At 38.7% G+C, this 24,936-nt stretch overlaps 1 protein-coding gene across 2 annotated transcripts in view; it reads left to right on the top strand.

Annotated features, from left to right (window-relative positions):
- Window positions 1–24,936, top strand: part of REPS2 (RALBP1 associated Eps domain containing 2) — a 208,679-nt gene that overhangs the window by 94,410 nt on the left and 89,333 nt on the right. For both annotated transcript variants that reach the window (XM_024569913.3, XM_024569912.3), the window contains exons 7-12: window positions 5,510–5,573; window positions 8,011–8,153; window positions 11,970–12,064; window positions 17,594–17,663; window positions 19,297–19,350; window positions 23,544–23,589. In XM_024569913.3, the coding sequence (XP_024425681.2) occupies window positions 5,510–5,573; window positions 8,011–8,153; window positions 11,970–12,064; window positions 17,594–17,663; window positions 19,297–19,350; window positions 23,544–23,589 (472 nt within the window). The remainder of the gene's footprint in view (window positions 1–5,509; window positions 5,574–8,010; window positions 8,154–11,969; window positions 12,065–17,593; window positions 17,664–19,296; window positions 19,351–23,543; window positions 23,590–24,936) is intronic.

The raw sequence follows: 24,936 nt of genomic DNA, 5'->3' as shown, positions 1-24,936 counted from the left end.
CTTCTGGAACCCCTATGATTCAGATGTTGGGACGTTTAAAGATGTCCTGGAGGTTCCTAAGGCTCTCCTCATTGTTTTGAATTCTTGTTTCATCATTTTGTTCTGGTTGAATGTTTCTTTCTTCCTTCTGCTGCAAACCGTTGATTTGAGTCCTGGTTTCCTTCCCATCACTGTTGGTTCCCTATAGATTTTTCTTTATTTCACATAATGTGACCTTCATTGCTGTCTGGGTCTTTTTTATGCTGTTGAAGCACCCAGTGAGTTCCTAGAGCATCCTGATAACCAGTGTTTGTTTTGAACTGTGTATCTAATAGGTTGGTTCATTGCTTAGTTGTATTATTTTCTGGAGCTTTGATCTGTTCTTTCATTTGGGCCATTTTTTTTTTTGTCTCGGCACACCTGTTACATAGTAAGGGGCAGAGCCTTAGGTGTTGTTCACCAGGGCGAGGCAACCACATCACTGCATTGTGGCACTGAATGTGGGGGAGGGGTCCAAGAGGGAATAGTGCCACTTGCTGGGCTCTCTGCTAGTTTTCAGTCACTTCTCCTGCTACCCACAAGCAAATTGGGACCTTATGGTGCAGATTCCCAGGTGGGTGGGCTTGTGTATGTTCTAGGACCCTGTTGGTCTCTCCAGTGAATTCTGTGAGGCTGGGAGTTTCTCCTGCTGCCGCTTCAACCCCCACAGGTGTTTTCAATCAGAGGTTTGAGACTATTTCCTCGAGCTGGAACCCTGGGTTGTACGGTCTGCCTCACTCCCTAGCTGTTCCTCATGGTTTATCTGCACATGATTTTGGGACCTGGGTCCTCCAGCCGCTGCCTTGCAGGGAGTCCTCTCTGCCTGGCTGCCTGTCTCCACCCCTCCTACCACTCTGGATGACTGTTTCTTCTTTAACTCCTTGGTTGTCAGACTTCCATACCATTCAATTTTCTGTTAGTTCTGATTGTTTTTTTGTTTTTAAATTTGTTGTTGTCATTTTTGTTGTGTGAGGAGGCACAGTGTGTCTACCTATGCCTCCATCTTGGCCAGAAGCCTAAAAACATCTTTATCTAGATATTCACATACCATAAAATTCACCCATTTAAAGTGTACAACTCAGTAGCTTTAGTATACACTGTATTCACAGATTATTTTCAGAATCTAAATTTAGAAGGCTTTCGTTACCCTCCTCCATAAACCACCTACTTATTAGCAATTATTCCGCGTTTCTGTTCTTCCCACCTCCCAGCCATAAGTAACTACTAAGCTATTTTCTTTCTATATACATTTGCTTCTTCTGGGCTTTTCTTTCTTTCTTTTTTTAAAGATTTTATTTATTTTCAGAGAGAGGGGAAGGGAGGGAGAAAGAGGGAGAGAAACATCAATGTGTGGTTGCCTCTCGCCTGCCCTTTCCTGGGGACCTGGCCTGCAACCCAGGCATGTGCCCTGACTGGGAATCAAACCAGTGATCTTTTGGTCTGCAGGCCATGCTCAATCCACTGAGCTATACCAGCCAGGGCCCTATTCTGGGCTTTTCATATAAATGAAACAATCTACATGGTCTTTTGTGTTTGACCTCTTTTGCTTAGCATAATATTTTTAAGGTTCATCCATGTTGTAGTATGTAGTCAGAACTTCATTCCTTTTTACGTCTGCATAATTCCAATGTATGGGTAAACCATATTTTATTTATCTATTCACCAGTTAATAGGTATTTGGGTTTTCACCAATACCTATTTTGGCTATTCATAATACTGCTATGAACATTTGTATACAAGAGTTTGTGTAGATGTATGTTCTTATTTATCTTGGATATATACCTAGGAATGGAAATTCTGAATCATACAGTAATTCTATGTTTAACCACTTGAGTAACTGTCAGATTGTTTTCCAAAGTGGTTGCACCTTTTTACGTTGCCACCAGCATTGTACGAGTGTTCCAGTTATTCCACATCCTCGCCAACATTTGTTATTACCTGTATTTTGATTATAGCCATCCTAGGTGTGAAGTGGTATCTCTTTGTGGTTATGATTAGCATTTCCCAGATAAATAATGATATTGAGCATCCTTTCACATTCTTATTGGCTATTTGTATATCTTCTTTAGAGGAATGCTTATTCAAGTCCTTTGTCATTTATTTTTTGAGAGGTAAGAGTTCTTTATGTATTCTAGATACATGTTCCTTATCAAGTATATGATTTGCAAATACTTTTTCCCAATCTATGGCTGTTTATTTTCTAATGATTTCTTTTGAAGTGTAAAACTTTTAAATTTTCATGATGTCTAGTTTATGTATTTTTTCTTGTTTGTGCTTTTGGTGTCATATCTAAGAAATCATTGCCCAATCCAAGGGCATGGAATTTTATGTCTATGTTGTCCTCTAAGAAGGAATATATATTACATGCATCTCTTGCATTTAGGTCTTTGATTTATTTTGAGTTAATTTTTCTATACAGTATGAGGCAGGGGTTCAAATTTATTCATCCAGTTGTTTCACAACCAATTAATTGTTTTAGCGTTTCTATCAAAATTCATTTGACTGCCAATGTGAGGATTTATTTCTGGATGTTAATTCTGTTCCACTGACCTATATGTCTAGCCCAATGCCAGTGCCATACTGCCTGGATTATTGTAAGTTTTGAAATTAGAGAGTGGGAGTTCTTCAACTTTGTTCTTTTCCATTTCATTTGTTTTGATTTCAATTTTTAGAGATTTTGTTTTTAAATTTTAATTTTATGTAAAATATTTATATGATTCTTCCCTGGCTGGTGTGGCTCAGTTGGTTGGAATGTCATCCTGTACACCAAAAGGTTGTGGGCTCGATTCCCAGTCAGGGCACATGCCTAGGTTATGGGTTTGATTCCCTGGTCTCAGGGCAGATATGGGAGGCAGCTGATCAATGTCTCTCCCTCTTGTTTCTTTCTCTTTCTCCTCCTTCCCTCCCTCCCCCTCTCTTCCTCTTTCTCTAAAAGCATGAAAAAATGTCTTTGGGTTAGGATTTAAAAATAAATAAAATATTTACATGGTTCTAAAGTCAAGTCTACAGAACAGTCTAAAAGAAGTGTAGCTTCTATCCCTATCCTACCTTGTTCTTTCCTTGCCCCATAGGTAGCCAACATTTTTATGTTTGTTTTTAAAAATATAAGGAAATACATGTATGTGCATATCTATGTATACATGTATGTATATTCTTATCTCCATCTTTCCTTAGATAAATGGTAGCAAACCGCTTATACTTTTTTCTACCTTGCTTTTTTTACTTAACAGTGTATTCTGGTGATTATGACATAGTCTCATGTTGAGATATTTCCCAGTCCCTTTTATAGCTGTGTACTACTAAATTGTGTGAATGTGCAATCATTCATTTAGCCTGTCCACTGTTAGGGTTATACGTAGTCTTTTGCTACAAATATTTCTGTTGTTAATAGCGTTCATCATGTCTTTATATATATATATATATTTTTTTTACTTTAAAAAAATTTTTTTATTGTTATTCAATTACAGTTGTGTGCCTTTTCTCCCCATCCCTCCACCCCACCCCAGCCGAACCCCCCTCCCTCCCCCACCTCCACCCTCCCCCTTGATTTGGTCCATGTGTCCTTTATAGTAGTTCCTGTAATCCCCTCTCCTCACTGTCCCCTCCCCACTCCCCCCTGGCTATTGTTAGATTGCTCTTAACTTGTCAGTCTATCTTTGGATTATGTGATTTTGCTAGATATTGCATAACACCCCTTCATTGGCATTCTACCATTTTGTCATCCCACCAGTATCATATGGGGTGCCTGTTTCCCTATTCTTATTATCAGCACATGTTAACTTTTGTATTTTTCCCCATTTGATAGGCAATAAATTGTATCTTTGTGTGGTTTTAACATACAGATCTTTTATAAACATGGTTGAACCTTTTTAAATATGATTGAGTGAGTTGCATCTACTTCTGTGAACTCTCATAGATCCACCTATTTTTATGTTGGATTACTTGTCTTTATTTTGAAAAGACATATATATTTGGTGTGCTACCATTATATATCCCTGATATATCAATGCTCTGTGTAACTGTAGTTTACTGGGCTGAGAGATTTCTTGTAACAACAAGTCTGAATCCATGTTTTAATGTTTGACTGCTGAGAGCTCTTAAGCTTCCCTTCTCCCTTGTGTGCTCCCCAGCAAGGTATGAAAATGGCTGGAGAAAACAAGGAAAGGAGTCTGGCTTGGAGTGTCTACAGTGGTTGGGGGTAGAGCTTCAGTGAGGGTTTCAGCTCATGGTTTGAACTTTCATCAGCACCAAAGGACAGAGCACTGGTGCTTTCTCATTAGCTTCCCCTTTTGGCAGGGGGTAGCCAGGGCACGGCTGGACTTGTTACCATTCGGCTTCCCTATAGGCTACACCTAAACCCTCTGGGACACCAGGGTACAACATTCTCAACTGTCTGAAGGCTAGGCTAGGTCTTTAGCTGTGGCTTTGGGTGTAATGTGAATTGAAGAAAGGGTATCAAGGAGGGGAGGAAAGAATGACATGAGGGGACATTGTTTAGCTGGTAAATGGGCTTTGAAGACATTTCTGACAAATATTTGACAAGGTAGTTGCATTGATGGCCAACAGTCATATGTCAGCATTATTTCCAGGATGCCTTTGGGGAAAAGGCTCATTGGTATATAGGGCCCTGTGCCTTTGATCCTTAATAATCTATCTGAGGAAAATAAGCCTGCTTTAGGGTCCATTTTAATCCATTGTTTTGAGGCCAATGAGAAGACTAATAATTGCCATAGAATGACTTTTGACATAATCGGCTTAAAATAGAGCTTGGTGCTTTGATTCAACTATTCTTTGTCTTAGAATTGAGGCTTTTGAATTGTGAAACTATTTTGAGAGCTGAAAGCCTAAAAATTTCAATTTCAATAATGGTTGGGTCCAACATTTTAAGTATAGTTAGGACTTAAGTGCAGCTCTGTAACATGTAAAATTGAATGACTACCTGGTATAAATTGATACTGATCAATTTACAATGAATAAAGAAAATAACAAGGGTTCCTGTATAAGTTTCTTAAAGGCCCATCAAAGAACTTTATCTCACTAAAACTCTTTCTCAAGAGACCTGTCTTAATGTCTGTGTGATGAGATTAATGGTGTTAATTTTCTTCTTTTTTTCTGTTTTCTACCATGATTCTGTGTTACTTTCTAATTAAAAGTACTTGACAGGTTTTTACTTTAGTAATTTTGAAATTTGTCTTTTGAATTTTTAGTAAAATTTGCACATTTTCAGTAAAAATGAAACAGGAACTCATAATTTGCATGTCATAACAAGTATTACATCATTGCTTCTTTTGCCCTATTCTAATTTACATATTCTTTTTAAAAGCTGTTCACACTTTGTTTTTTAGCCACATGATTTGTAGTTCCTTTAATGTTGTGTTTGTGGTTATATGGTAGGGATTGTTGAAAGGAAAAATGGTGATTCATTGACATTAAATATAAAAGCTGCTCTAGATACTAATTAATGATTTATTTAAACAATGGCTGTTGACAGGTTCAGTGGCCAAGAACTTCTTCACCAAATCAAAGCTTTCCATTCCAGAACTCTCCTATATATGGTAAGTACAATTAATGCCACATTGTATGATACAGTCATCCATATTCATTCTTTAGTTCCTACTGTTGCATTTCAAAAGTTTTATTTTTTGAATGATATTTTAAAGAATTTTACTTATTTTTAGAGAGAGGGGAAGGGAGGGAGAAACAGAGGGAGAAAAACATCAATGTGCCAGACAAACATCAATCAGATGCCTCTTGCACACCCCTAACCAGGGACCGCAACCCAGGCATGTGCCCTCACCGGGAAGTGAACCACAGGCCTGTGCTCAGTTCACTGAGCCACACTAGCCAGGGCTAATGTTTGTTTGTTTGTTTGTTTAACAAAGTAAGAGAGTGAATAGAATTTAGAATTTTGTTGCTGTGAAAATTAAGTTATTGTATGAAAAGCCTAATGAACAGTGTCTGGCACATACTGCACACTCTATGTATTAGTTATTATTTACTTTTAAATATTTTATTTACTTATTTATTTTTAGAGAGCGGGAGAAGGGAAGGAGAAAGGGAGAAAAACATCAATTGGATCTGGCCTGCAGCCCAGGCATATGTCCTGACTGGGAATCGAACCGGTGACCTTTGGTTCACAGGCCAGCGCTCAATCCACTGAGCCACATCGGCCAGGGCCATATTAGCTATTATTGAAAAAGTAATTTCCTAGTTATTTTCCTCATCAAGATCCCTTTTCAGTCTAAGCAATAATGTGTGTGGGCATATGAGAATTTCCATCTTGTGTATTTTATTTTCAGATTTTTCTACTTGGTGTGATGCAAGTAACCAGAGGACCCTGAAAAGCTATTCTTTATAGTATTTTATGAAGCCAGGTGAATAGAAGGTCCACAAATGTTTTGGAACTAAGTTAAATTTAACTATTCTAGCTGTGTGTGAGATTCCTAAATTTGGCTGGTGTTTATCAGCTGAGCCCTAATTTAGACTTGCAGCTATGGCATGTATTGCACCTTGCTGCCGAGCTGGCCGCAGCCCTGGCTCCAAACAGGCTGTGCCAGGAAGGTCCAGATGGCTCCATTTGCATTTATGAAAATGCTTGGTGCCTCTGTAAACTCCTGGCTGCATGTGGGCTGTTCTTCCTCACAACTGGGCCAGAGGCTGCACAGCTATAAATATATAATTAAAACATTGCAATATTTATGTAAACTTTTTTCGTGAGGATTTATAAAAAATTATGATAGCATTTAAAATTGCTTATCATGTTTTCTGCATTTTATTGGAAAACTATTGCAATAATCCTTGTGCATGCCAGTGTACCTGGGATCCTGAGCTAGATTTATTCATTAGCAATATATTCTATCATAATTTTTACAAGAAGCCATATTTTCGATTTTAAAGCTAGGGAATAAACAAATTATCATTTTCAGAATACAATCTGCTTAGGCAGAATTCCTGGTCTTACCATAATGGCGTAAGGCTTCCTATCTTTTTGTGGAGACATATACATGAAAGCTGAATGGTATTGTCTCCATCCAGTGTGGGCAGCAGTCCCTGTAAATCCTCAGCCTGAGGAGCTACTATTTCAGGGCTGGTGCATCTTAAATATTTGAGAGGAAGGAGGGTGTGAATGGAGCTTACCTTCGATATTCTCTCTTTCAAATAGTAACACCTTCCTAGTACATCTTTATATGTCTTATCTCTCTACTTGTCCTAACACACGTATACTTGTCTCTGTATACCTTAGAGGCTGGTTGAGTTTAGAGGGTCTTAGTTACTTTGGCAAATAGGTTTCTTTTGTGCTGAGTAAATAGGTCTGTGCTTTCAGTGGAAAACAATGACTGAGGCGAAGATAAGCCTTTTCAAGACTATCCCTTTCTTCTTTTCTGTCTTATCTGGTTCCAGCCTCCCTTAGTTGGTAGTTTTATCTGAAAACATCCAACCAGTATTTATTGAGCTTATATTTTTCCAGGAGGGGATTCTCAAGCAAATTTTTGATATAACAGTTTTGTGACTTGAAAAGTTCAAGGTTTTTCCTTAAAGCTTAAAAATGAAGTGTGCATTCCTAAGCTCTAGTAACTGTACAGTGGCTGGGACAAATGTAAAAGGTCTGGTGCCAGCCCACCCTCTGACTGTTTTGAGCACCAAGTCAGGAGCTCTTCACACCACACATTCACCAAAAGGCTGTCAACTGTGGAATTCTGGGCATCACTTTACGTTTTGTGGCATGGTTGCTTGTCTTGTGCACTCTGGGTTATAAAACAGACTTACCAGAGAACCTGAAGAATTTAAAGTTTTATTTATAAAGTGCCACTGATACCAGTGCTGTCAATCATACTAGTTCTTCCTCTAAGTGGTCCCCTGAGATCGCATAAGGGTTTTGGAACTCACCAGGCTCACCACCAGAGAGCCTGGAAATTGTGTTTGCATGTTTGAAGCTGAGTAAATTTTCCTCTACGCCTGGTATTAGGTACTCATGACATCTGTTATGTTTAGGGAACTTAGTGATGCTGACTGCGATGGAGCCCTGACCCTGCCTGAGTTCTGTGCTGCATTTCATCTCATTGTGGCCCGGAAGAACGGCTATCCACTGCCTGAGACCCTCCCTCCAACTCTGCAGCCGGAATACTTGCAAGCAGGTAAGGCCTCATTATCAATTCTAACCCTCAGACATTTTCCATTCAGACCTTACAAGAAATTTTTGTTTCTTTAATGGCATCCAGACACTTTAGGGCGGCAGTCCCCAACCTTTTTGGCACCACAGACTGGTTTCATGGAAGCAGGGGGTGGTGGGGAGGTAGGATGACAAGAGACAGAGCTCAGGTGAGCCTCACTCCCCAACTGTGGATGTGGAGGGAGACAGGAGGAGGAGCTCGGGTGAACTTTGCTTGTGGCCCAGTTTTTAATAGGCCACAGACTGGTACCGGTCTGTGGCCCAGGGATTGGGGACCCCTGCTTGAGGGAGTCCTTTGTATCTACAGTTATTGTCCTTTAACCAATATTAGATGTTCATATCTTATAATGTGAGTAATAGGGATGATCTGGGTGTGAGCCATTTGTTATTTTCATTCTAGTACTCTCTGCATGGATTTGAACCAGTCACTTACCCTTTCATGAAAATTGTGGTGTAGGCAACTACTAAATTTCCCAGCTTATACAGAATGAAGAGGACGATCTTCCTGTACAGCCAAGTGCTGACTTGGCATCTTTAGGCACATCCCAGTGTCCCCAAGTGGCTCTGGGCAATGAAATGAAATAGAACTGTTATACATAATGAAAAAGTTTTTAAAAAACCTACATGCAGTGAAATCTGCAAAGAGCTGTAATTTTAAATATATACTTGATGAATTTTTACATATGTGTGCACCCATATAACTACAATCAGATAAAGATATAGAATATTCTAGCACACCAGAAAATGGGAATAGAAGCCAACTCTCTTTGTCTGTCTTAATAATAAAACAGTTAACCCCACAAACCCTTTGGATAGGAAAAAATCGTGGTGTATCCGAAACATATCAATTCCTTCAGAAGATTGGACAAATTAACAGTTTCTCTTGCCCTTTTCAGAGTCAGTGGGCAGTGATCTGATTTCTGTTACTCAGAGAAGTATAGCTTCCATTGAAAGGGTGCAGAAACATCTGGTGCTTTCAACAACCTTTCTCACTTTTTAGGCAAGCAAGGTCTCTTAAAAACACGAGAGCTTAGTCATGGGTGATTATCAGCAAGACAGAGCAGTGTCAAAAGTAAATGTGATTAGTCATCAACAGAGTTTAAGTTTTGTGGTTAGATCTGGAAAAGGCCTTAGGTTATCTTTCCTTGTCCCATCCTCATAACTACACCAGTTGCTAAGTGGCCAGTGACTCGTGTAAGGCTGCATTAATAGGGTGCATGACCTTAGAGAAGAGTTCCTTAAATGTTTGAGCTGAGACAGAAAGGGCTGAGACAGAAAGGGTGAGCTAAGGGCTATGTAGGTGAAGGAGGGGGAAGAGCGGGCTCTGGCAGAGGGGACAGCAGGTATGTTGCAGAAGCCCTGAGAGGGGGCTTGTAGCATGGGAGGTGTGTAAAGTTCAGGCCATAGTGGCTGGAGCACAAACAGCAGGGCTAGAGGGGATGGGGATGAGATTAAATCATGGGCAAAGATGTTGACCTGTTTCAAGCAGGAACTTACACAATCAGATTTGTTGTTTGAAACGATCCTGCTGGTTGCTGACCACAGAGCAATTTTTGAGGAGCAAGGGTGGAAACCGGAAGACCAGGTTATGGCAGTAGTCCAGTCAGGAGTTGTGGGGAGGCTGGCACTGGGGAGGTGCCAGTGGAGATACAGAGATGAGGACATGACGGAGGGAGATTTAGCAGTTAATTTATGGCATTTGTAGTTTTTGAAAGTATTAGCTTTTTACCTAGAAAGACCCCCTCTTGACAGGGCATTAGTCATGCAATTCTAGTGAGCTCACTGATAAACTAGAAAGAAAAGTCTTATCTCAGTTAAAACTGCTCTTGGGATTGGATTGAGAAATAGTACTTGGAAAAGTGTTTTGTTGGTTTTACCAAGAAAAGAGTGAGACCATCTGCTATAGTCAGAAAAATCACCAGGGCCCACGGTTGCCTGATCTGACATCAATGAAGTTCAGACCAGAGTAACCAAATGAGCAATTTAAGCTACTTGTACTCAACTGTCTATGGTAGCCATTGCTCACTGGCCAGTACTTTACTGTGGAGGGAAGTTGGTATTTCAAACCCTGGTGAAGATGGGAGGGTGAGAAAGGATTAGCATTGATGCCAATTCATTTTAAACACTTCATGCAAAAAAATATTTTAAACATGGTGAGATTTCCTGGACCCAATTCTGATGTGTATGTGTGGATGCTTCCCCATACCAGCAAGCAATTCTTGTGTCTGAGAACTCTACTCAATTCTGACACTATCTACCCGGAGATAGAATCAGGTTCCACAGGTAAAGTGCTCTGCCCCACATGAGATGCCAGTCATGACTCCAGGCTGTTACCTGTGCTTCTGAGGGACTAGCTATAAATCAGGCTTCCAGGACCCCGTTCTCGAGTTTGATTAATTTGCTAAAATTTCTTGTAACATTCAGGAAAACCTGTTTACTCACTAGAATACCAATTTATTACAAGGGATAGTAAGGATACGAATAAACAGGCCGATAAAGAGATGCAAAGGGCAAGGTCCTAAACAAAGGAGCTTTTGTCTTCTTGGAGCTTGGGGCCCAGCATGGCAGCACATGGAAACAGTCTGGTTCCCTAACGAGGAAGCTTTCTAAAAACAAAACAAAACAAAAAACAGACCTACTAGCTATCCTTTTGGGTTTTTATGAAGACTTCATTAAATAATCATGATTGACAAAGTCATTGGCCATTCAACCTCACCTCTGTCCCTCCTGGGAAATAAGGGGCTGGAGCTGAAAGTTCCAGTCCTCTAACCACGTGGCCACCTGGCGAACACCCTTTGGTGGGTTTCAAAAGTCACCTCATTAACATAACAAGAGACACCATTGTTGCTCTCATTACTTAGGAAATTCCTAGGAGTGTGGGAGCTCTGTGCCAGAAATAGGGATGAAGATCAAATACATATTTCTTATTATAAATCATAATATCAACATAGCATTAAAATTTTGATTTCTTAATAGCTGGTCTTGGACAAATTTGATTCGTAACTTCTGTTTATTTGTCTACCCCAGTCTGCTTTTCCTCTTTGGAATATTGACAAATTTTCTAGTTGTTGAAACATTTCTTTCTTAATTACTTTGTGACAAAGTGATGAGCAATCCACTTCTAATAGAGTGTTAATTATCAGCTTACTTAGTAGCATCAGTTTTCCTCATGCTAATCCAGTCAGTCTCCCAACTAACAGCCCCTGTGTTAGAAATTTATAACATGATACTTATTTCTTCTCTTCTGAATCAGTAAGAACCTGTGTGCTTTTGTTATTCTTTCTAACCAAAAGAAAGGAATTTTATAGTTTTCTTGGGCACATATTATAAGATCTCATCTATTTCCAAAGAGAATAGCCAAAGTGTAGTATTTCCTTAGTTAATGTTTCTGCTATCACCATAGTTACTACTAAAACATTATGCTAATACCATAGTTAAGACTTAAGTATAGTGATAGTGATGGTTAATGTGGAAAACGACTACGTTACAACACTAAATACCAAAAGTATGGACCTTCTAGCAGGACTGCTGGCAATTTAAGTCCCTGCTCAGCCATTTACCAACTATATGACCTTGAATAAGTTGCTTAATTCCCTGGTTCCTCAGTTTCATCCCCTTTAAATGGGGGTGATAGGAGTTCCAGGTTGAACATATAGAGAACTTAAAATACTACATCAGCATGATGAGTGCCATAACTAGTACACTGGAGCTAGCTGATTTTGTTGTTATATAGGAGACAATGCCTGCTATGACAACATGTATTCTTTCTGTTTCTTCTCAGCCTTTCCTAAGACCAAGTGGGAGTGTACGTTATTTGATTCTTATTCTGACTCCATGCCAGCAAACCAACAACCCCGTGACTTAAATTGGATGGAGGTAAAAGATCTTCATATGTTAATGAGTTAAGGGTGTGTTAGAATTAAATCCATTAGCCTATGTGTTTTACAAACTCTGGAAAATCCACTGTTATAACATTTTCTCTTCATAGTTAATACTTACTTTGGGGATCATCCTTTCAAATGTAGATACCAGATATATCTATAATTATGTTTTTTCTTTTCTCCCTAAAACTAGATTTGGTAAAATAAGCATAGTAGTCTTGACTTTCTAGAGGTGAAATTGAGGTGCAGCCAAACTAGGCCAGAAAAATGCTAGCCAAGTAAGTTACTTTAACCAAGCTTTAATTCTGAAGTAAACACTGTAAAGTTGTATTTTTAGTAGCTGAGTATTAAGAAAATATAATGAACCAGAACAGTTTTGAGATGAGGTTTGAGAACTATAACGGAGAGCCACAAACCACATTTAAAGCTGCCTTCTCCCTCAGGGTTTTTAGCTTTTGGACCAGATGAAGACTGATTTGGATGATCCTCAAGAGAAACCCAGAGGCTTCCCACCATGATGGGCCACTGATGTAGGGGTTTGGCCACATGCTTAGTGGTCCTTCAGTATACATCAATAAATAGGAGTTGTTATGGTTATTGTTAATGTCAGCACTATCATCAGTCATCATCATGATTGTAGTGATTTCAGCTTATGATATCTGCTGTTCTTGTCCTAAAAAATCTGGAAATGTTTAATAAATGGAGGTTTATTCACAGACTCCTATTACAGTTCTCTGACCCTAGTTAAAACCATTACAAGATGGTGGAACTCAAAGGCAGTATACAAGAACATGTCTTTCATTTCTTGTCACTGTGTGTGATTATTCTTTCCAACGGGGCTCCCATGCCTATAGTCTGTGTTTTAGATGACATCCTCTGCTCCTCTATGAGCAAATCAAGCCTGCTTTTATAGTGCTCTCTCTGTTAACAGCTTTCTTGGCCTCTCTGCTCCTCTTTCTCTGAGTCGTAGCCTCCATGCTATTTTTCTCAACAGATTTCTACTCGTGGGAAAAAGATGTAATGAAAGGTGATTTCAGGAGGAATGATAGATGTGCTTTTGAAGAGTTTGGGCCTTTTAAGTTTCTTTTTCTGAATATTGCATGTGATGGAGAAACATGTAACAATAGCCACTTTTGATGGACCTCAGTGTACTCTGGGGTTGCTGGCAGTGCCTGGAGAGGCTTGTCTGTCAGGCCAGGACACATAACCTCTGCAGCTCTCTGATGCAATTGCCCTGGTTTTTCTTTGTTTGTTTTTTCCGAGTCCCCCTGCTTGTGTAAAATTATGAGGGTTAGGTGACTTATTAAAAGTGTCATACATTTTTATCCTCTCTAGATAAATGATTTGTTCCAGCTTGCCATGGTATCAGATGGTCTTTACCCTTCCAACAAAGACAGATAATGCTAGTTTCTGGAGAAATTAATTGCTGACTTACACAGAGATAGATGTTATGTGCAGCTAAGTTTTATATATGTTCATATCTTTAAACTGGCTCCTTTGAGAGGGCAGTTTAAAAGCTACTTAGAATGCTCAGTTACAGAAACAATATCAAAGGAATGGTGGAGTGAGTTACAATTTCCCACCGTTAACAATTTTCCATTGTTACACAGACAGGAAAGCAAAAGAACAACAAAAAACTCTTTCCCAAGAAAACTGTTATTTTCAGGGGTGAGGTGCTTCATCTTAGATAGTGATGTAATAAATAAAATTCAGGGGTAAACTAATAAGGTTAATTAATGGTTTGGTCATTGGAGCAGTATAGGTCAGATTTTAATAGCTATGATTAAATATTTCACGTTCTTCTAAACTAATTCATTGTTCTCTCTACAACTGTTTAATCTTTCATGAATGCATGCATGAAGTTGAAATAGATGTCGGTACCAGCCCTGTGAGGGATGACTCCGTATAGGTATTGGTGTTATGAATGAAGCTGTAGCTGATTCAGGTCATGAGAAGTTTGCTCAGCAGTACATCTTCTTCTAAAGACAGCAGAGCTGTAACCATGTCCGGTCAAGAATTAAAGATCAGAATTTCAGGTGTACTCCTCTTATGCAAAGTTTCTTAGATTACTGGATTTCTTTCTTTTGTAAACAGCTTTACTGAGATATAATTCACATACCATACTCATTTAAACTATACAATTTGATGGTTTTTAGTACAGTAACAGCTGTGCAACCATCACTGTAGTCTAATTTTAGAGCATTTGGATCACCTCAAAAAGAAAGCCTGTAGTCAGTAACAGTCAGTCATTCACTATCCTCTGGTAATCACTAGTCTTTTCTCTGTCTCAAAATTTGCCTATTCTGGACATTTCATATAAATACGATCATATAATATGTGGTCCTTTGTGACGAGCTTCTTTCACTTAGTATAATGTATTAAAAGTTCATTCATGTTGTATCGGTACCTTATTCCTCTTTGTTGCTGAATAGCATTCCATTGTATGGATATGCCACATTTTGTCTCTCCATTCTTCAGATGATGGACATTTGGGTTGTTTCTACTTTGGGGCTATTAGAAAAAATTACTGTTACAGACATTTGTGTACAAGTTTTTGAGTGAACATGTTTTCAGTTCTCTTGGGTACATACCTAGCTGTGGAATTGTTGGATCATATTATAACTTGTGTTTAACTTTTTGAGGAACTAACAAACTGCTGTGCAGAGCAGCTGCACCATTTTATATTCCTATGCCAGCAATGTAAGAAGGTTCCAATTACCCCACGTCCTTCGTAACACTTGTTATTGTCTTTTTTTAGTTTAGTTATCGTAGTGGGAGTGGAGTGGTAGTTCATGATTTTGGTTTTAATTTTCTAATGACTAATGACGTTGAGCATCTTTTTGTGTACTTAACTGTATTTTGCTGTGTATAATGCACACCCACATTTTTGGCGCAAACTTTCAGGAAAAAAATGCTTTAATTTTAAATTGTTACTTATTTACTTATATTTAGAAACTTGTTTTTTGTATTATAAAGGAATTTTAGCATTTATTTTTGAACATATTACAGTACAAGAAAATTTATGTACGGTATCAAAAATAGTGTTACTTTGCATATGGATATCATTATTGCTTTCTAGAGTTACACTTTTAATGTATAAGCATAAATAAAAGAATGAAAAACATTTCTATAGCTACAAAATTAGTACTACCCATGTATAATATGCATCCTTATTTTTCCCTCAAAAATTTGGGCAAAAAAGTGTGCATTATACACGGCAAAATACAGTATTACCCATCTGTATATCTTTTTTGGTGAAATGTCTGTTCAAATCCTTTGTTTATGAATTGGGTTGTTTGTTTTTTGAGTAATAAGTGTTCTTTGTATATTCTGGATATGAGTTCCTTACTAGGTATACAATTTGCAAGTATTTGCTCTTTCTTTGGTTTTTCTTTTTCCTTTCTTGATAGCATCCTTTGCAACACAAATGTTTATTTTGATGAAATTCAGTTTATCTATGTTTTCCTTTTTTGTTGTTTGTGCTTTTGGTGTCATATCCAAGAAACTGTTGTCTAATATAAGATCATGAAGATTTACTCCTTTGTTTTTTTTTAAGAGTTTTATAGTTTTAGGTCTTACATTTAGGTTTGTGATCCATTTTGAGTTAATTTTTGTGTATGCTGTGAGGGAGAGGTCTAACTTCATTTTTTTGTGTATGGGTATTTAATTAATCCCAGTATCATTTATTGAAAAAACAATCTTCCCCCGTTGGATTGTTTTGCACCTTTGCTGAAGATCCCTTGGTCATAAATGTAAAGGATTTATTTATGTATTTTCAATTCTATCCCATCAATATGTCATTATGCTAGTCATACAGTCTTTTTTTTGTTTTTCTTCACTTTTTTATTGTTGTTCAAGTACAGTTGTCTCCATTCTCCACAACCCCCCCCCACTCCCCCACCCAGCCATCACAGTCTTGATTACTGTAACTTTGTGATAAGTTTTGAAATTGAGAAGTTGAGTCTTTCAACTTTGTTCTTCTTGTTCAAGAATATTTTCACTATTCTGGATTTCTTGCATTCCCATATGAAATTTAGGACCATCTGGCCAAATTCTGCAGAAAAGTGAGAAGGATTGCATTCAATCTGTAGATGAATTTGGAGAGTATTGCCATCTTACCAATATTAAGTCTTCTGACTCATGAGCACGGGATCTTTCCATTTATGTAGATTTAAAAAATTTCAACTCTTTTTTGGTTTTCTTTTATCTGCATTTTCTACTCCTAAGCCATCTGCTTCTACTGAGGATCTGGTTTATAATCTAGGTGCAAGAATAAAGTGAAAGGGACTGTTAAGATACACTCTTTGTTCCATTGGAGATAGTAGACTTTGGATAGGAAATTACATCTGGGCGCTTCATTGCAATGCCAAGAATGTCCTGCCTGAGGATTAAATCATAGGTCATATTACCACCAAGCACTACTATTATTCTTAAATCTATCAGAAGTCTTAGAGTGCTTGTAATTGAGACTTTATAAGAAATAAATTTATAGCCCTGGCTGATGTGGCTCAGTGGCTGGAGTGCCAGCCTGCAAACCAGAGGGTTGCTGGTTCAATTCCCAGTCAGGGCACATGCTGGGGTTGCAGGCCAGGTCCCCAGTAGGGGGCTCACGAGAGGCAACCACACATGAATGTTTCCCTCCCTCTCTTTCTCCCTCCCTTCCTCTCTGTCTAAAAATAAAAAAAATAAAATCTTTAAAAAACCCCACATTCTCTAAAAAAAATGTAATGAATATATAGTAATAGATTTTTTTTATTCAGTTACAATTGTCTGCATTTTCTCCCCATCCCTCCACCCCACCCCAGCCAATCCCACCTCCCTCCCCCACCTCTACCCTCCGCCTTGATTTTGTCCTTGTGTCCTTTATAGTAGCTCCTGTAGACCCCTCTCCCCACTATCCCCTCCCCACTCCCCTCTGGCTATAGTAATAGATTTTAAACAGAATTTTAAATTAATCAATACTTGATTAATTTGAGTATTCATCTTATTAGTATAAGCGAAGACTTTTCCCATAAGTGAGTTAGGAGGAAATTTTGTTCTGCTCATCAGTAAAATTACCTTATTCCAGGATAAGGAGGTTATTTGAATCACAGTAGAACACCCTCTGGTTAACAGATTCTAGCAAATACTTACCTTATTGGGCCACTTGTCAGAACCTCTCTCTGACTGTGAAAAAGTACCTAGAATTCAGGTTTGTTCTTGACTGAATAGGGAAATGCTACAAGATGAGATTCTCTGGCTGGATCCCATACTGGATTCAGATTTAATACGTGATCTATACATATGCCGGCCTTAATCTGAATTGTTATTTTTTCCCTGTATGCATTTAAATATTTCAATACAAATTAACTTATCTCCCACTAGGCACCTAAAAATAAAATAAAATAAAATAGTATTCAATGTCAGGGCTTACTGAAGACAGAAATATTGACAAGATGTATAGCTTTTAAAACATTTTCATCATATGTGCAAATCACTTAATTTCTATCCAATCTGTATAATTAATTTTCTTTCCTTTTTCAAGAAGTTATCTATTAACGACATGACTGACTTTCCTGTTCCTATCCAAGATATGACTGGTGATGACAAACAAGGTAAGGAAAGAATGAGTTTCTTCCTTTAGGGATATTCTGACTATGTTTTTCTTAATCCACTTCTCTTGGAATAGTTGGCTTCTAGAGCATATAAGGGCAGTTACCAGTATAGGAACACATTTGGATGGATTATGTAGTTCAAATTATTGTCCCCAAACTAGTTCATAAAGTGGTAACAAGAGCTTGAGTGTCCAAAGCCCCCCTACCCCAGCTCATTGGCCCCTTACTCCTGGCCCTCAGGTCTAGCATATTTTGGCAGATGTGATCCCAGAACATCAGTGTAAATATACATTTGTGCACAGGTTTTGTCCATGAGGAAATTATTTTCTGGAGAGACTTTTTGTTCCTGGGCTTTATTCTCTGTGACTATGGGTGTAGGGCTGTGATGTGGAGCCCAGCAACAATTTGCCTATCTTATGGCACAGGTGAGAAGCAGTGTAGCACAGTGTTCCATGTTACAGCTATCACCAAGCACAGAGATGAGTTGGCCTGGGAATATCGAGAAGAGCAGGAGGAACCCTCCGCCTGACTCCATATTTCTATATAATGCTTGATAAGCTACCACGTCCTTCCTCATACACTGTCTCATCAGTCCTCACAAAACTGAATGGAGACTGACATGTTCATCCCTTAAAATTTAGAGATGGGTAAACTGAAGTTCAGGCAGTATGAATCATTTCCTTAGTAAGAAAAAGAGAGGGGATATGAACCAATATTTTCTAAATCTTAAGCCAGTATTCCTTCTATTGTCTGATACTGATTTACTGCCCATGCATGAGAGGCTTATCTGAAGAGACTAAAAATCAGTGAAACTATTTCAAGTTTCAATGTAGAGACCTGCCATTGACACAGCTTTGTATGGGAGTTAAACATGAAAAATAAGTTTTCCCTTAGTAAACAATAGTTGCATGCTATCTATTTTAATATTTGCTTGGGAGAGGTAGAACTGGACATTGTCTACAGTAGCAGGTACTCTGATCACTCTTTATTAATTAATGGGTCTTAGCTTTGGCTGCACATTGGAATAACCAAGTGAGCTCTAAGAATACTGAAGCCTGGGTTTCACTCCAAGAGAGATTATGAGGTCATTGATCTGGACATCAGGAATGAAGGGGAAATCCTGGTACTTTCTGATAACACTCCTCCTGGCCACTAGAGGCACACTCTCTGGAAAGTTAAACATACTGCCTTGTTCTCTTGGGAGAACCTATTTCTATACTTTAAGAGTTCTTTTTTTTTTTTTTTTAAAGATCTTATTTACTTATTTTTAGAGAGGGGGAGGGAGAGAGAAAGAGAGGGAGAGAAACATCCATGTGTGGTTGCCTCTTGCGTGTCCCCCAGCGGGGACCTGGCCTGCAACCCAGGCATGTACCCTGACTGGGAATCGAACCAGTGACCCTTTGGTTCACAGGCCGGTGCTCAATCCGCTGAGCCACATCAGTCAGGGCTTCATACTTTAAGAGTACTTTATTGTTTTGTTAAGTTGTATAGTGATTATAGAAGTTTGTAACAATGTTTTCATAAGTGATTAGTAGAGATTCTTTGTTTTAATGTGCCAGAGAAATAAAATGTTAATAGTTTTTTTTCTTTTCCTCTCCTTTCTCTCTGTTCTTTTAAAACAAAACATCACCAGCTTTGAAAAGTACTACGGATGAAGCCTTACCAAAGGACACATCTGAGAATCCAGGTAGGAGAAAACCATTTTAACATATTTATGTAATTATTTCTAATAAAAAAAGCAATAGTTTTAGTGAGTAGAAGATTGGTATATTTGTGATAGTATGCATGTTTTTCTCAAAATATTTGTCTTGTGTTTTATTACGAAGAAACCTTTTTGCTTTTTTTTTAACCCCTTCTTTTCAGATATAGGAAGAGGGTGATTTCTTCTTAAAGTTCTGAATTTAGGTTTCATTGAAAGGATCACTGTTTGAATTTAGTCTCATTGTTACTAAGTATAAAGTTGAGAAGGCTTGGAGTTGAGAAGATTTCAGCAAGCCATTGTGATTTCTGTATAGAAGAAGGGATCGATGGGGTAGATCAGTTGGAGGCCCAGAGTTGAAATCTTTCCATTTCCAAAGCGAAAATCTCCATATTTTCATTATACTTCACCACGAGGAAAGCAAGTAAATGTTCTTATACATGGAGTGGATTCCAAGGAGAAAAATAGAAGTTGTGTTTGCCCTGTTCTTGGAGAATTGGAAGTGTAACTGTGAACCACAGAGATGGCTGGGCCTGTGTCCTCAGCTGTCTCAATGGACCCACCATTGAACCAAGGTGAACTTGGTTAAAAAACAAACTGGCTAGGGAAGGTGTTAATATTTGGAGCTCTGATTATGAGGACATGAAAGAAATTGGTGTTTCTTTTTTATCTCTTAATATTTAATAAGTAAATCATGTTTGTTTTGGTTAGCTATCATCCCGGGATTATTTGTTTAAAGTTGGAACAAAGGGGTCAATATAACATTGAGGCTTATGTAATAGTACAATATATCCCAAACACAAAGTTCATTCAAGGTTTAAAAGAGAAGAATAGAGGGAGAGGGGTTGAAGTAGGAGGATTGGCCGGGGGGGAGAGCACGAAAGAGCATATGAGTGAGAATCTATGATGGATTTTACATATGAGGCGTAAGAATCAGTATTTTTAGGCAGCCCCAGGTGATTGTGTTGTGTAGTTTATTTTGGTAACAGCTACCTGTAGAAGGCCATGTTAAGAAATAGAAAATTAAGATCAACCATGATTCCAAAAGTGGTAGGAATTCTCAAACCGGGTTTTGGCTTTGGAACTGATTGGGATTCCTTCATCATGGGGGAAATGTTCTGTTTGTGTAGGAGAAATGCCTGAGGTAGGTTTTTTTAACCTTATGTTACGATATTAGCAAAAGCTATTTAAATGTAATAGTAAGTTAAATTGCTGCTTCTCCAGCAGCCTTTGAGGAAAAAATTTCCTGTTTTTTTTCATGAGCATCACATGTTCTCTGGAGTGAGCTTCAGATGTTGTTAACATTCCTTCATTGAATAGGATGTGGTGTCACCAGATAAAGCCTCTCAGGGTGTGCCACAGTGTGTGAAGTACATCTAAATTTGTTTCACATTCTGCCTGGGAGTATGCTATGTGGTTCCTGATTCATTTTCCCACTGCTGCCCTGTTCTGCAGTGGATATGAGGGACTTGGATTCCCAGTGGGGAGACACTGGAGTTTCAAGGTGGTGGTTTGTAATTCTGATGCCATGTGGTGCCATGTGGACCTCAGTAAAACTTAAGGCTTGCCTTCATATCCCATTTCTGTTTCCTGGAAAGATGACATGCCTGGAATATTCTAGGAAGTTGGCATTCTTCTTCCCTTTCCCAGCTAAATGAGAAGTGATGATCTGCCCATTGGTATCTGCCTGGATTTCAACACAACGAGCCCTCACCATTTTTGCAGATATTCACATGGTCCAAATGCTGAGCCTGACTTTCAGAGGCTCAGAGACTGACGGGAGACTTAACCAGAATAGTGAGCTCCAGCTTTTTCTTTTCAGAAACCTCTGGAGACTTACCAGGACCCGCCTGTGATATGTTTTTGCAGGTGGAAGGAGAGACATCTCCCCACCCTGCTCTTCCCCAGTGGGTGGCGATAGTAATAATAGTAATGGTGATGAAGAAGATGATGTGGCAGGTTAAAGATGGAGTGGGACTTTATAATAATCAGTGAATGGGAGTATCCCTTTTATATATTTTTAATGCCCTTACCCTTTTAATCGCTGGGAGTATATATATTAGTGGAGTCTAATAGATTTCTTAGCTAATAGTACATTCCAACTAATTCAACAGAACATACTGCACAGTGGTGATCTTTTTCTTGATGTCTTAGTCATGCTTAGTGGATTAGGCCTTTTCATCCTTATACTGTAGTCTTCAGCTATTGGTCATTCTAGCAGGTGTCCTGATTGCCAGCTATCACCCCATGGTTTTATGGGATAGAGCAGTTCTTTCCTTCCATTACCCTCTCCCACCAGCCTCTCCTTTGCTGTCCTAGCAGGAACTAAATTTAGAAGCCAGAATTCTAAGCTTGAGAAACTAGAAGCACTCTATAACAGTAGTATTTTGCAATTCTAAAATACACTTAGTTGTTAAAGTACCTTCACTGTATTGTCTCTACCTGAGGCATGGCTACATTTTTATTTTCCTCATCCTGTAGGTGAGGAAACTGAGGTTTAGAGAGCTAACAGTTAGTAAATGTAGTGGCCAGGAGGAGCACCTAGGCCTCATGACTCCCCGCCTGGTCTCCACCACTCATCTGTACCCCTCACTCCATCTGTCTATCTATCACTGGCACAGTTTACCCCACCTTCCACACCCATTCCTACCCCTGCAAAAACATAAAGATAATGGCAATTGACAAAGGAATTAACGGTCACCATGGTCTGGTTCGTTAACAGTATTTTAACATGGCTGAGACTGCTACCTACATATTTATGGAAAGCAGTGGGGTCTGAGGGAGAACAGAGCCACAGGAGCTGGCTTTGGGTCAGCCTGCTCAAGAGGGCGGCCCCCAGATCTTTGGTGAGTCTGCTCACATTGTCCATCCAGCACCAAGGCAGCCAGCTTGGCTGGAAGAGAGGCTCGCCTTGGGCCACTTTCTTTCGCTGCCTGAGGTGGGTGGGGGGAGTTAGTTTTCTGGGATAATGGGCAAGACAGGGATCAACTCCTCAGGCTGCCCAGGTTTTTCAGAGGTTTGAGTTGAAAGATTCCTGCATTCTTACTACAATAAGCTAAAATGTATAGGTTTGGAGAAATACATCTCTTCTGCAGCTGACTCTGTGGAAGGGGATGTATGTTGCTTGTTTGCTTTGTGCCTTGTTAGCACTTCAGCTCCCCTTCCTGCCCTGCTTATCTAACTGAAATATTTTAATGGTCCTTGTAAGACCAGGCTGCCTCATACCAAGGAGGGTTTTATCTTTGGAGCATTGTGAAACAGCAGGGGATGATGCAGTGAGACATTTTCTTTCTGGAAGGATTTGTGCAAACAATATATAAACTATATTCTTGTTCCTAGTTAGTAGCACTTTTTCTAAGAGTTTTTATGACATTTTATGATGAAAAATTTGCAGTGTTTGCAAAATCTTAGCATAGCTAGTGGTTTTTAAAGTTGTCTTCCGTAGAGGATTGAAAACATCAAAAGAAGATTAATGCTTTGGTAAATGTTTCTAATTACTCCCAAGAAGTTGGGATGGGAAAGTAGGCGTTAGTTTATGATTGAAATTTGATAAGAAAAAGTTGTGTGGTTAACAAAGTATTTTACTGATTTCATGCAATAGTATTCTCTGTATAATTTGGTCATAGAGACATGGGCCACAAGAATATTTTCTTTTAGGAAAAGCTGCATAGCTCATTGCAATTTACTCATGGGAGCTTTGATTTCTTCTGGTCATACTGCTCTGGTAGTGTATTTTAAGAAAACCTTAACACATATAGCCTAATAGATTTCTTTCTAGCCGTCAGAGGAGACTGGTTCCAAATCTATTACTAGGCTGTTATGATAGATCAACAAATCCTGAAGTCTGAACCCATCATTATATAACTAGATAACCCCTTAAGAAGGTTGTCTTTTTAGACTGGAATTTCTTTGTTAGTCAACTTTGATTCGAGAATGGCTTCTTAGATAGTGTTCTGGTGAAAGGAAAATATGTTGGTTTTTATTTCCTTTTAATTGTGCCTTTAGCTTTAGAAATAAATTTCTGAAATAATGATACTGTGCAAGAGGTCATGTTCTCCACATGGATACCTGTACCTCACGTTGACCTATTGATGTGTTCTGTACTAGTCCAGGTACTCTATATAAACCTGTTTAACTGCAAAAATGAAACTCAGGCAAACAACAATTAATCTTCATTTCAGCCACTCCTAAGGAGTCCAACAGTCTCAAAGCAAGACCAAGATCCAGGTAGCGTTTGTTTAATTTCTACTTTAATACCCCTTGTGCTCTGTCCCAGACTAGAAATAGACCCCTCTAACCCAAAGCCCAACCCACAATCTCCTTTTCCTTTTGATGTGGAGCTTAGAATGTGGATGAGTTCACTGTCACGAGGGACCTGACTAGAGCATGCAGTGCTACTGGGAGACTCTTAGTTTCTGTGTTTATTAGTGCTGGAAGATGGTGGCTGCTGCGCTCTGGTCACCTGACGTGAAGAAGCAGCTTGTGTGATATGCCCATGTTGTTGCAGGATGATAATAAGTAAGGAGAAGTAGCCTTGGAAAGAAGGAAATATGGTTAAAAGGTAACTAACACTGAAATTTACTATCACAACAAGGTAAATACCCAAAAGTAAGAAGTCTGCGGTCAAATCTAGAGTTGGGAAATAAAATACTTATGGTGATTCTAATGAGGCAGGAAGTTTCAGGTAAGCAGTACTTATGGTCTTTTTCATCCTATCTTAGAGCCTCTTCTTGGCTTTACGGTTTTTCGGTTTTTCAGTCTCTAGAGGATAGCAGAAGAGGGAGAGACGGGCAAGCAGAGCTGTGGCTGACATCAGACAACAGAAGGGAGGAGTGAGGACAACAAACACAGAAACACTAATAGAAACAATAGAACATGAAAAGGGGAAGATGGTATTGGGACCCCTATTCACCAGTAGACTGCGGTGTAAGATAAGACAGTACATGTGTCTTTTCTCAGTTTTCCTTTGGCTCTCAGTGACTTTTTTCCTCCTTTGGCTACTAGACATATTCCTGAAAAAGTGAATTTAAATCTGATCATATTTTGAAACACTGATATTTAAGGAAATCTTGTTTTTCTTGTAAATCAGAGGTACTCCATAGTGTATCTTTTATGTCTGGACTTTCCAAATTGGGGTTTTGTTTCCTTGTTCACAGAAGGTAAAGCTATCGATATTCATATTTTTAAAAACAATAGATACACTAATTCATTTTGGTAGGAAAAAAAGGCATAGTCATTATTTCTCTGTATGGGTACCACATTTACTCATCCCTTTTTTTAAAAAGGATGAATGGATATTTTACAAATTAGTCTGTACTGGCTTTAAGATGTAGAGATAGTAACATTTGTCTACCCTTGTAGTAGGACAAACCTTTGAATTGCAGAAATTTGCATATGTGTTCTATGTTAACTGTAAATTGAACCTCACAGATTTCACTTCAGCTGACTTCCTCTCTTGCAAAGCAAGTGAAACTACCAAATCTCATAATCACATAATCTATTATTAATTTCACTGGCTAAATTTTATATATTATTCTTTTAGGAATTGGTCTGCTAGTCTAATTTGGATGTTTT

This window comes from Desmodus rotundus, chromosome X (assembly GCF_022682495.2).
Source record: "Desmodus rotundus isolate HL8 chromosome X, HLdesRot8A.1, whole genome shotgun sequence".
Taxonomy (NCBI): Eukaryota; Metazoa; Chordata; class Mammalia; order Chiroptera; family Phyllostomidae; genus Desmodus; species Desmodus rotundus.
This window is presented reverse-complemented; position numbering and strand designations above follow the sequence as displayed.